At 37.4% G+C, this 12,858-nt stretch overlaps 1 protein-coding gene and 1 pseudogene across 11 annotated transcripts in view; both read right to left on the bottom strand.

Moving 5' to 3' along the window:
• PCNX4 (pecanex 4) overlaps positions 1-12,858 on the bottom strand; it is a 65,209-nt gene that overhangs the window by 23,573 nt on the left and 28,778 nt on the right. For 5 of the 11 annotated variants that reach the window (XM_070469428.1, XM_070469435.1, XM_070469429.1 and 2 more), the window contains one exon: positions 5,463-6,198. In XM_070469428.1, the coding sequence (XP_070325529.1) occupies positions 5,947-6,198 (252 nt within the window). In that variant the 3' untranslated portion in view covers positions 5,463-5,946. Of the gene's footprint in view, positions 1-2,606; positions 5,330-5,462; positions 6,199-12,858 lie in introns of those variants that run through there. The other 6 variants (XR_011488332.1, XR_011488331.1, XM_070469434.1 and 3 more) reach the window with 3 other exon arrangements.
• On the bottom strand, positions 94-4,684 carry LOC139035654 (NADH dehydrogenase [ubiquinone] 1 beta subcomplex subunit 2, mitochondrial pseudogene; annotated as a pseudogene).

Genomic DNA, 12,858 nt, shown 5'->3' with positions numbered 1-12,858 from the left:
AAAAAATAAAGTCTGACACTGTTTCCACTGTTTCCCTATCTATCCTAGAGCATAGTGATGAGTAAAGAAAGCAAATGATAAACTAGAACACAATTCTGTTTAGATACACTTAAATTTATGTACATAGAAGATAGTGCTCATTTTGCCCACAGGGGATCCCAGATAATGGGATTAGACACAGGCTGGGAAATTATGTTTGGTATATTTGAAGATTTTGAAACACAAAATGGAGAATTTCAGCAGCAACCTGTGTCCATTGATGGATAAAGAAAATGTGGTATATAGATATTGATACAATGCAATAACTCAGCCATTAAAAAAAATCTAGCCACTTGAGACAACATGGATGGATCTAGAGGGGTATTATGCTGAGTGAAATGTGTCAGACAAAGAAAAATACCACATAATCTCACTTAAATGTGTAATCTAAAAAACAAAACAAAAAAAAACCCAGACACATAGCCATGGACAAGAAACAGGAGACTGATGGGTGGGGGCAAAATAGGTGAAGGGGATTCAGAGGTACAAACCTCTAATTATAAACCCCTGTGGGTTTGTTCCTATTGTCTTGCTTTTCCTGGATTTTGATCATGTTGTCTTATCTCCTCAGGTGTTTTAGATTTTCCAACATAAATATGAAAAATTATAAAAATAATTAAAAAGTCCAGAGAAGATTAATATTTTCTCAGGGTAGCAGTTAGGTACACTACAAATCTAGGATCACCTTAATCCAATTTTGAAAAGATTTGGGCTTAGTTGTTCAGTTGTGTCTGACTCTTTGCGACCCCATGGACTGCAGCCCACCAGGCTCCTCTTGGGAGCCTTGGAAAATCCCACTTTGGGATTTTCCAGGCAAGAATACTGGAGTGGGCTGCCATTTCCTTCTCTAGGAGATCTTCCCGATCCTGAATCGAACCAGGGTCTCCTGCATTGCAGGCAGATTCTTTAACAGGTGAGTTACCAGGGAAGCCCCTCGAAAAGATTGAAAAGATTCAAAATTGATCAATTTTTTTTTACCCTCCTTCTTTGGAGAGCCCTAGATAGACTCAATCTTTAACACTTTAACTTAGTAGGAAGTCTGCCAAAAGTGTTAGTTGTCTTCCCAGCCACCTCCTCCTGAATCGACCAATGTTCCTAGAAGAAAAGCAGCTCAAATGCTGAGCTCAGGTCTCGAAGTTTCATTCTGCCTTGGGTCTTGGTGATATAATCCTTCACTGTCTTCTTGACTCACTGATACTTTTGACACAGATTTTAAAATCTTTTGCACAGCTTCCCTAGTTCTCTGTGAGATGTCTGATGTGAATTACATGTGTACTACTAAAAGTGGAAGTCAGAGAAGCTGGTTTTAGGGCAAGTTCAATAAGGTCAAGCTATTTTGATTGTATCAGATGGAGATCAATGGTTACATATACAGGTGCAGTGCTAAGAGAGGTTAAGTACATGTATTTGAACATCATTAATTTATTGATGATATGTAAGGTTTTGGGAGTGAATGCGATTGTCTATGATGAAATGTAGAGTAAGAAGAGGTGGCCTGAACCACTTATTAAGAAATTCCAAAATTCAGAGGTCAGGCAGAAAAGGAAAAGCGGTAAAGGCAACTGAGGAGTAGTTAGGGAGACAAGAAGAAAATGAAGATCATGTGGTATTAGGGAAGTTCAAAAGAAAAAAAAGGTGACTCAAGCAGTTGTCAAAAGTGTCAAGTGCTGCTTAAGAAAGTGAAGTTGCTCAGTCGTGTCTGACTCTTTGCGACCCCATGGACTGTAGCCTACCAGGATCCTCTGTCCGTGGGATTTTCCAGGCAAGAATACTGGAGTGGGTTGCCAAATAAGACAGGAATATAAAAGTCACTGTAGTGGACCCTTGAACAGTGCTGGGGTTTTAATCTGTATATAATCTATAGTAGGCCCTATGTTTCCATGGAAACAATTTCAGACCGCGTAGTAGCTTAGCATTTACTAATGAAAAAAATCCACGTACAAGTGAACCTGCACAGTTCAAATCTACGTTGTTCAAGGGTCAACTGTAGTTGGTTTGATAATATACAAGTAAATAATGACTTTAATAAAAACTTTATTTTGGGGCAACAGTAGAAATGGAATCCAAACAGGAACATTTTGACAAGTGAATAAAGATGAGAAAACTTGGCCATGAATGAATGGCAAGACATTGAGGCAGTCTGAGAAGAATCCATGGCAAAGGGAAAGCATGGCATGGCACTATTATAATAGTGTAAATCTTTAAACAACTTAAAATGCCCATTATTTGAGGGATAGTCTAATACTCTGTTATTTATATCTATTAAAGTTATATAATCACTAAAACGGATAATTAGCGCGCAGAGTCGGACACGACTGAGCGACTGAACTGAACTGAACTGAATGATATGAGAAAATTTCCGTCGGTGACAAAAAAGATATATACATAATATATATGTGTCTGTGTATGTATGTACTGTTGCTGTTTAGTTACTAAGTCGTGTTCAACTCTTGCGACTCCATGGAAAGTAGCCCGCCAAACTTCTCTGTCTATATGTGTGTGTATATATATATATTTCCAGCTAATACATCTCAATTACATAAATCATAAGCCTGAGATCCAAACTCAGATGTAACACCAAATCCCATTTTAATAATTATACTATATTGCTTCCCCCAAAATGACTAACACACAAATCTCGTGAATTCATTAACTGAAATTAGTCCAAAAAAGTATCCTTCAACATTGCTGTACTGAACTGTTCCACATAATAAAGGAATAATAGTAATAAAAACCTAATTGGTACATTTAAAATAATTTCAGTCATTACTATAGAGAATGTATTATTGTACTACCAACCCAGGAGGCTACTACAGACTAAATAAAGGGTTCTATAGATGAAAATAGTAAAGGTAGAATAAAGGCACAATAAAGGACAGAAACGGTATGGACCTAATAGAAGCAGAAGATAGTAAGAAGAGGTGGCAAGAATACACAGATGAACTATGCAAAAGATAATTTAATGACCCAGATAACCACAATAGTGTGATCAGTCACCTAGAGCCAGACATTCTGGAATGCAAAGTCAAGTGGGCCTTAGGAAGCATCACTACAAACAAAGCTAGTAGAGATGATGGAATTCCAGCTGAGCTATTTCAAATCCTAAAAGATGATACTATGAAAGTGCTGCACTGAATATGCCAGCAAATTTGGAAAGCTCAGCAGCGGCCACAGGACTGGAAAAGGTCAGTTTTCATTCCAATCTCAAAGAAAGGCAATGCTAAAGAATGTTCAAACTCCTGTACAATTGCATTCATTTCACACACTAGCAAAGTAATGCTCAAAGTTCTCCAAGCTAAGCTTCAACAGTACATGAACCAAGAACTTCCTGATGTTCAAGCTGCATTTAGAAATGGCAGAGGAACCAGAGATCAAATTGCCACATCCATTGGATTATAGAAAAAGCAAGAGAATTTCAGAAAAACATCTGCATCTTTGATTATACTAAAGCCTTTGACTGTGTGGATCTCAACAAACTGTGGAAAATTCTGAAAGAGATGGGAATACCAGACTGCCTTACTTGCATCCTGAGAAATCTGTATACAGGTCAAGAATCAAGAGCTAGAATCCAGACAGGGAACAATGGACTGGTTCCAAATTGGGAAAGGAATACATCAAGACTGTATATTGTCACCCTGCTTATTCAACTTACATGCAGAGTACATCATGCAAAATGCTGGGCTGGATGAAGCACAGCTGGAATCTAGATTGCCAGGAGAAATATCAATAATCTCAGATATACAGATGACACCACTCTTATGGCAGAAAGCAAAAAGGAACTAAACAGCCTCTTGATGAAGGTGAAAGATGACAGGGAAAAAGTTGGCTTAAAACTCAACATTCAGAAAACTAAGATCATGGCATCCAGTCCCACCACTTCATGGCAAATAGATGGGGAAACAACTGAAACAGTGAGAGACTTCATTTTTGTGGGCTCCAAAATCACTGTAGATGGTGACTGCAGCCATGAAATTAAGAAACGCTTGCTCCTTGGAAGAAAAGCTATGACTAACATTAAAAATATGATGGCATATTAAAAAGCAGAGACATTACTTTGTCAACAAAGGTCCATATAGTGAAAGCTACTGTGAGTTGGACCATAAAGAAGGCTGAGTGCCAAAGAATTGATGCTTTTGAACTGTGGTGTTGGAGAAGACGCTTTTTTTTTTTTTTTGATGTGTTATTCTTTATGCTATTATAAAATGCACTGTTTCTTCAGAACCTTCATAGGTGCAAAGTCAAATTTACAGACAAATGCAAAACATAACAAGAAACATGGGGTGCACCCATTTGGCAAGAGCTGAGCCTCTGTTTTCAGTCTCCATCATCTGGAGGGATACCCAATTCCTCATCTGGCCACTGGGAAGGGTCGGGATAAGGAAAGTGACCCAGCACAGCATCTGAGGTCGTGTCAGAAGCGCCAGAGAATCCAGAACCACATGGTCGCACTGAAGAACTCGGCCTGGATCACCTGGGATCTGGTCAGCTGTGGGAACTGTCTGTACCGGGGCTCGATGTGTGCACCTCCGCCAGCCCAACGGATGCCACAGGGTTCAGCCACCCATGGGCAGCGGCCTCTTAAGAGGTGGCCATCAATGTGAGCGAAAGGTGACAGTCGCTTCAGAGCCGACATGCCAGCCATCATTAGACCGGCCGTTGCCCAGGTCGCACCGCCACAGCAGCTGGAGAAGAAGCCGACTCATGAGAAAAGACCCTGATGCTGGGAAAGACTGAAGGCAGGAGGAGAGGGGATGACAGAATGAGATGGTTGGATGGCATCACCAGCTCAATGGACATGAGTTTGAGCAAGTTCTGGGAGATTGTAAAGGACAGGGAAGCCTGGTATGCTGCAGTCCATGGGGTCACAAAGAGTTGAACACAACTGAGAGACTGAACAACAACAACAACATAGATGAAAACAAAGTAAGGTGTGGAGAAAACTCCTCTCAAATGATGCAGATTCATTATTTATCCTCCTTATAAGTTCCTGTAAAAAGTTCCTAAGCAGCAGAAGAATGAAAATAAAACCCTGATCACATTATGAAAATTTGTTTCCTATCTTTTTTGGCTTGAGTTCAAACAACTTAAGACAATAGTAACTGGTAGTCCTATTGGGCAAGTCATTCTTCAGAATCAGTATATTCAGTGGAAAAGAAATGCACAATGAGCCAGATCTACAGACTGGACTCTAACAGTCATAATCAGATTACCTTAATGTTGCTAATCCTGCTGAGTATTCACATGATGAATGGGATGAACCCTTTTCCTTTTAAATATATCAAAAGGCTATCTGGGGAAAAAAATTTATTTTGGAAGAGATTTTATTAAAAGTTTTTAAGCTTTCTGAATTGAAGTATATGAAAAGAAACTGAATAGATTATATGAAAACATTCAGAGGATGTTAAATGTTAAACAGCAGAAAGTTTGAAAATACTATAAAATTTAATTATATTTCAAATAAATATATATACATTTTGCAACCTTCAGTAGGATCCATTATTACTTAAAAAACATTGATATGTATATCTTTTAAGCATGTAAAATTTACATAGTTGTTGACTTCTCTAAGGAAAATCACTTATCACACATTAAAGAAAGCATTAAAAAATTCATTTTATAATCTTATACAAGTGTTTTATATTTACCAAAGCCTACCACAATCCATAGGGCACAAATATTGGCCAGCTAATTCTAACTTTTATATTATACATAAAGTTGTTGTTTTATACCATTAGGATATCTAAGAAAATCAACTTTATAGAGCTTAGCTTTTCTCAGGCATCTGACTTGTGGGAGGAGAGAGGTAAATCCAGTGAAGTTATAAGGAATCACAATGTTAACTTTTCTAGAATGAAAAAATAAACACATCTCATTTGCTCACAATACATTTACAAGTCAAAATGCCCTCTACACCAAATGTATATGGAGAGGTTTTGAAGAATAAATTGGATATCCCAGGGGAGGATCAGCTGCTTGTACTGTAAGGTTTCTTAAAAGTAGTGGATGAGCTTGTATACTATAACGTTCCTCATCATCGTTTGTGGCATAAAGCAATTCCCATGAAAGATTGGCCCACTGACCTCTAACAGCTTCAGCATTTAACTTCCCAACATGGATCAATAATTCTTGAAGGGTAAGTACTCTCCCAGTGTAAACTCCCTGTAAAGAAGAAAGGAGGTTGGAGGGAAAGAAAAAGAGAGATTATATTCAGGCCTTTATTTATAAACTTAGAGAAAAACTCCACTGTAGCTAAGCAAACTTAAACAGAAAGTAATATATCAAAATGTACATAAGTTGCTTGTCTTCAAAATCAAGAATCACTTCTATTTGGTTGCTCTCCGACTAAGCGTGAAATAAGAAAATTTCCTGACAGACACTGTACTCACTTCTTCTTTCTTTCTTCTCTATTCCCTCACTCCATCTGGCCTCAGCAAAATGTAAGTCATAAATATTAGTCAGTGAACAATCATCCAATTATTGAGGTATATTTCATATTCCAAATAATTTAATGGCTTTTTAGTATATTCAGATATGTATAACTATCTCCACAATTTTGGGGTATTTTCAGCACCTCAAAAAGAAACTCTGTACTCTTTAGCTATCACCCTCCTATCCCTAATCCCCCCAGTCACAAGCAACAACTAATGGCTGAGTAGTATTCGTGTGTGTGTGTGTGTGTGTGTGTGTACATCTTTACCCATTCAGCCGTCAATGGATATTTAGGTTGCTTCCATGTCTTGGCTATTAGTAAACAGTGCTGTTATGAACACTAGGGTGCATGGATCTTCTTGATTAGAGTTTTTGTCTTCTTTCAGATATATGTCCAGGAGTGGGACTGTTGGATCATATGGTAACTATTTTTAGCTTTTTAGGGAAATTTTGTATTGCTCTCCATAGTGGCTGTACCTATTTACCTCCCCACCAACCGTATAAGAGGGTTCCTTGAACTCTCCACACTCTCTCCAGCATTTATTGTTTGTGGGTTTTTTTTATATTAGCTATTTTGACTGGTTTGAGGTGATATTTCACCGTAGTTTTGATTTGTGTTTCTCTAATAACTGGCAATACTGAACATTTTTCATGTTCCTTGATACCATGAGTATAATGTTAGCTGTAGGTGTCAATATGTGACCTTTATTATGTTGAGGTATGTTCCCTCTATACCCCTACCTTCTGGAAAGTATTTTATTTATCATAAATGGATGGTGAATTTTGTCAAAAGCCTTTTCTGCATTTATTGAGATGATCATATATTTTAATTTGTTACTGTGGTGTATCACATTTATTTTTTGTGGATATTAAAGAATCCTTGCATTACTCAGAAAAACCCCACTTGATTATGGTATATGATCTTCTAAATGTATTGCTGGGATAAGTGGGCTAATATTTCAATGAAAAATTGTACATCTATATTCATCATTGATACTGGCCTGTTTTTTTTAATTAATTTATTTGGAGGCTAAGTACTTTACAATATTGTGGTGGTTTTTGCCATACATTCACATGAATCAGCCATGGGTGTACCTGTGTTCCCATCCTGACCCTCCCTCACACCTCCTTCCCCATCCCATCTCTGAGGGTCATCCCAATGCACCAGCCCTGAGCACCCTGCCTCATGCATCGAAGCTGGACTGGCGATCTATCTCACATATAATAATATACATGTTTCAATGCTAGTCTCTCAAATCATCCCACCCTTGCCTTCTCCCACAGAGTCCAACAGTCTGTTCTTTACATCTGTATCTCGCATATAGGGTCATCGTTACCATCTTTCTAAATTCCACATGTATGCGTTAATATACTGTATTGGTGTTTTTCTTTCTTAGTTTGTTCTGTTTAATAGGCTCCAGTTTCATCCACCTCATTAGAACTGATTCAAATGCATTCTTTTTAATAGTTGAGTAATATTCCATTGTGTATATGTACCGTTTTCTTTTTTGGTACTACAACTTTCTTATCCATTCATCTGCTGATGGACATCTAGGTTGCTTCCATGTCCTGGCTATTGTAAACAGTGCTGTGATGAACATTGGGGTACATAGGTCTCTTTCAATGCTGGTTTCCTCACTGTGTGTGCCCAGCAGTGGGATTTCTGGGTCGTATGGCAGTTCTATTTCCATTTTTTTAAGGAATCTCCGCACTGTTCTCCATAGTGGCTGTTCTAGTTTGCATTCCCACCAACAATGTAAGAGGGTTCTTTTTCTCTGCACCCTCTCCAGCATTTATTGTTTGTAGACTTTTTGACAGCAGCCATTCTGTCCGGCGTGAGATGATACCTCACTGTGGTTTTGATTTGCATTTCTCTGATAATGATTGATGTTTAGCATGTTTTCATGTGTTTGTTAGCCATCTGTGTGTCTCCTTTGGAGAAATATCTGTTTAGTTCTTCAGCCCATTTTTTGATTGGGTCGCTTATTTTTCTGGAATTGAGCTGCAGGAGTTGCTTGTATATTTTTGAGATTAATTCCTTGTCAGTTGCTTCATTTGCTATTATTTTCTTCCATTCTGAAGGCTGTCTTTTCACCTTGCTTATAGTTTCCTTTGTTGTGCAGAAGTTTTTAAGTTTAATTAGTTCCATTTACTTATTTTTGCTTTTATTTCCATTACTCTGGGAGGTGGGTCATATAGAATCCTGCTGTGATTTATGTCAGAGAGTGTTTTGCCTATGTTTTCCTCTAGGAGTTTTATAGTTTCTGGTCTTACGTTTAGATCTTTAATCCATTTTATTTTTGTGTATGGTGTTAGAAAGTGTTCTAGTTTCATTCTTTTACAAGTGGTTGACCAGTTTTCCCAGCACCACTTGTTACAGAGATTGTCTTTTCTCCATTGTATATTCTCATCTCCTTTGTCAAAGATAAGGTGTCCATAGGTGCATGGATTTATCTCTGGGCTTTCTATTTTGTTCCACTGATCTATGTTTCTGTCTTTGTGCCAGTACCATACTGTCTTGATGACTGCAGCTTTGTAGTAATAGTCTGAAGTCAGGCAGATTGATCCCTCCAGTTCCATTCTTCATGCTCAAGATTGCTTTGGCTATTTCAGGTTTTTTGTAATTCCATAGAAATTGTGAAATTATTTGTTCTAATTCTCTGAAAAATCCTGTTGGCAGCTTGATAGGGATTGCATTGAATCTATAGATTGCTTTGGGTAGTATACTCATTTTCACTATATTGATTCTTTTGATTCATGAACATGGTATGTTTCTCCATCTATTTGTGTCATCTTTGATTTCTTTCATCAGTGTTTTATAGTTTTATATATATAGGTCTTTTGTTTCTTTAGATAGATTTATTCCTAAGTATTTTATTCTTTTCATTGCAATGGTGAATGGAATTGCTTCCTTAATTTCTCTGTTTTCTCATAGTTAGTGTATAGGAATGCAAGGGATTTCTGTGTGTTAATTTTATATCCTGCAACTTTACTGTATTCATTGATTAGCTCTAGTAATTTTCTGGTGGAGTCTTTAGGGTTTTCTATGTAGAGGATCATGTCATCTGCAAACAGTGACAGTTTTACTTCTTCCTTCTTCTTTTCCAATCTGGTTTCCTTTTCTTTTTCTTCTCTGATTGCTGTGGCCAGAACTTCCACAACTATGTTGAATAATAGTGGTGAGAGTGGGCATCCTTGTCTTGCTCCTGACTTTAGGGGAAAAAGCTTTCAATTTTTCACCATTGAGGATAATATTTGCTGTGGGTTTATCATATATGGCTTCTATTATGTTGAGGTATGTTCCTTCCATGCCTGCTTCCTGGAGGGTTTTTTTAAATCATAAATGTATGTTGAATTTTGTCAAAGGCTTTTTCTGCATCTATTGAGATAATCATATGGTTTTTATCTTTTGTTAATGTGGTGTATCACATTGATTGATTTGTGAACATTGAAGAATCCTTGCATCCCTGGGATAAAGCCCACTTGGTCATGGTGTATGATCTTTTTAATATGCTGTTGGATTCTGTTTGCTAGAATTTTGTTAAGGATTTTTGCATCTATGTTCATCAGTGATATTGGCCTGTAGTTTTTTCTTTCTTTGTGGCATCTTTGTCTGGTTTTGGCATTAGGGTGATGGTGGCCTCACAGAATGAATTTGGAAGTTTACATTCCTCTGCAATTTGCTGGAAGAATTTGAGTAAGATATGTGTTAGCTCTTCTCTAAATTTTTGGTAAAATTCAGCTGTGAAGTCATCTGGTCCTGGGCTTTTGTTTGTTGGAAGATTTCTGATTACTGTTTCAATTTCCATGCTTGTGATGGGTCTGTTAAGATTTTCTATTTCTTCCTGGTTCAGTTTTGGAAAGTTATACTTTTCTAAGAATTTGTCCATTTCTTCCAAGTTGTCCATTTTATTGGCATATAGTTGCTGATAGTAGTCTCTTAAGATCCTTTGTATTTCTGTGTTGTCTGTTGTGATTTCTCTATTTTCATTTCTAATTTTGTTAATTTGATTCTTCTCCCTTTGTTTCTTGACAAGTCTGGCTAACGGTCTATTTATCTTCTCAAAGAACAAGCTTTTAGCTTTGTTGATTTTTGCTATGGTCCCTTTTGTTTCTTTTGCATTTATTTCTGCCCTAATTTTTGTGATTTCTTTCCTTCTACTAACCCTGGGGTTCTTCATTTCTTCCTTTTCTAGTTGCTTTAGGTGTAGAGTTAGGTTATCTATTTGATTGCTTGCCTGTTTCTTGAGGTGGGCTTGTACTGCTATGAACATTCCCCTTAGCACTGCTTTTACTGAATCCTATAGGTTTTGGGTTGTTGTGTTTACATTTTCATTCATTTATATGCATATTTTGATTTCTTTTTTGGTTTCTTCTTTGATTTGTTGGTTATTCAGAAGTGTGTTTAGCCTCTATATGTTTGTATTTTTAATAGTTTTCTTTTTCCTGTAGCTGACATCTAATCTTACTGCATTGTGATCAGAAAAGATGTATGAGATGGTTTCAATTTTTTTGAATTTACCAAGACTAGATTTATGGCCCAGGATGTGATCTATCCTGGAGAAGGTTCCGTGTGCACTTGGGAAAAAAGGTGAAATTCATTGTTTTAGGGTGAAATGTCCTATAGGTATCAATTAGGTCTAACTGGTCAGTCCACTGTATCATTTAAAGTTTGTGTTTCCTTGCTAATTTTCTGTTTAGTTGATCTATCCATAGGTGTGAGTGCGGTATTAAAGTCTCCCACTATTATTGTGTTACTGTTAATTTTCCTGTTCATGTTTGTTAGCATTTGCCTTACATACTGCAGTGCTCTATGTTGGGTGCATATATATTTATAATTGTTATATCTTCTTCTGGGATTGATCTTTTGATCATTATGTAGTGTCCTTCTTTGACTCTTTTCACGGCCTTTATTTCAAAGTCTATTTTATCTGATATGAGTATTGCTACTGCTGCTTTCTTTTGGTCTCCATTTGCATGAGATATCTTTTTCCAGCCCTTCATTTCAGTCTGTATGTATCCCTAGGTTCGAGGTAGGTCTCTTGTAGACAGCATATATAAGGGGTCTTGTTTTTGTATCCATTCAGCCAGACTTTGTCTTTTAATTGGTGCATTCAACCCATTTACATTTGAGGTAATTATTGAAAGTATGATCCTGTTGTCATTTACTTTGTTGTCTTGGTTTCGAGTTTATAAACCTTTTCTGTGTTTCCTGTCTAGAGAAGATCGTTAGCATTTGTTGAAGAGCTGGTTTGGTGGTGCTGAATTCTCTGAGCTTTTGCTTGTCTGTAAAGCTTTTGATTTCTCCTTCATATTTGAATGATATCCTTGCTGGGTACAGTAATCTGGGTTGTAGGTTTTTCTCTTTCATCACTTTAAGTATGTCCTGCCATTCCCTTCAGGCTTGAAGAGTTTCTATTGAACGATCAGCTGTTATCCTTATGGTGGTCCCCTTGCGGGTTGTTGTTTTTCCCTTGCTGCTTTTAATATTTGTTGTGTTTGATCTTCATTAATCTGATTAATATGTGTCTTGGGGTGTTCTGCCTTAGGTTTATCCTGTTTGGGACTCTCTGGGTTTCTTGGACTTGGGTGGTTATTTCCTTCCCCATTTTAGGGACATTTTCAACTATTCTCTCCTCAAGTATTTTCTCATGGCTTTTTTGTCTTCTTCTGGGATTCCTATGATTTGAATGTTGGGGTGTTTAATATTGTCCCAGAGGTCTCTGAAGTTGTCCTCACTTTTTTTTTCTTTTTTCCTCTCTGCTTCATTTATTTCCACCATTCTATCTTCCACCTCACTTATCCTATCTTCTGCCTCAGTTATTCTACTGTTGGTTCCCTCCAGAGTGCTTTTGATCTCAGTTACTGTATTCATTATTGATCAACTATTTTTTATTTCTTCTAGGTTCTTGTTAAACTTTTCTTGCATCTTCTCAATCCTTGTCTCCAGACTATTTATCTGTAACTCCATTTTGTTTTCAAAATTTTGGATCTTTTTCCTATCATTATTCTGAAATTCTTTTTCAGTTAGACTCCCTATCTCTGCCTCTTTTATTTGGTTTGGTGGGATTTTATCATGTTCCTTTACCTGCTGAATATTTCTCTGCCTTTTCATCTTTAGGTTGCTGTGTTTGGGGTGGCCTTTCTGTATGCTGGAAGTTTGTGGTTCCTCTTTATTGTGGAGGTTCCTCCCTGTTAAGGTATCCTAGTCATTAATCACTGGAAGAGGGAGAATCTTGTTGAAGACACTTGTACTTCTGGGTGAGGCCTGGGAGGTTCTGCAGAGCTTCCGAGCCCTATCCCTATGGAGTCAGGGTGTCTTATCCTTCCAGTGCATTGACAAGGTCACCAACCAGGAATCTAGAGTTTTTATTCTGGTCTGTTTTCTTT

This window comes from Odocoileus virginianus, chromosome 6 (assembly GCF_023699985.2).
Source record: "Odocoileus virginianus isolate 20LAN1187 ecotype Illinois chromosome 6, Ovbor_1.2, whole genome shotgun sequence".
NCBI classification, from domain to species: Eukaryota; Metazoa; Chordata; class Mammalia; order Artiodactyla; family Cervidae; genus Odocoileus; species Odocoileus virginianus.
This window is presented reverse-complemented; position numbering and strand designations above follow the sequence as displayed.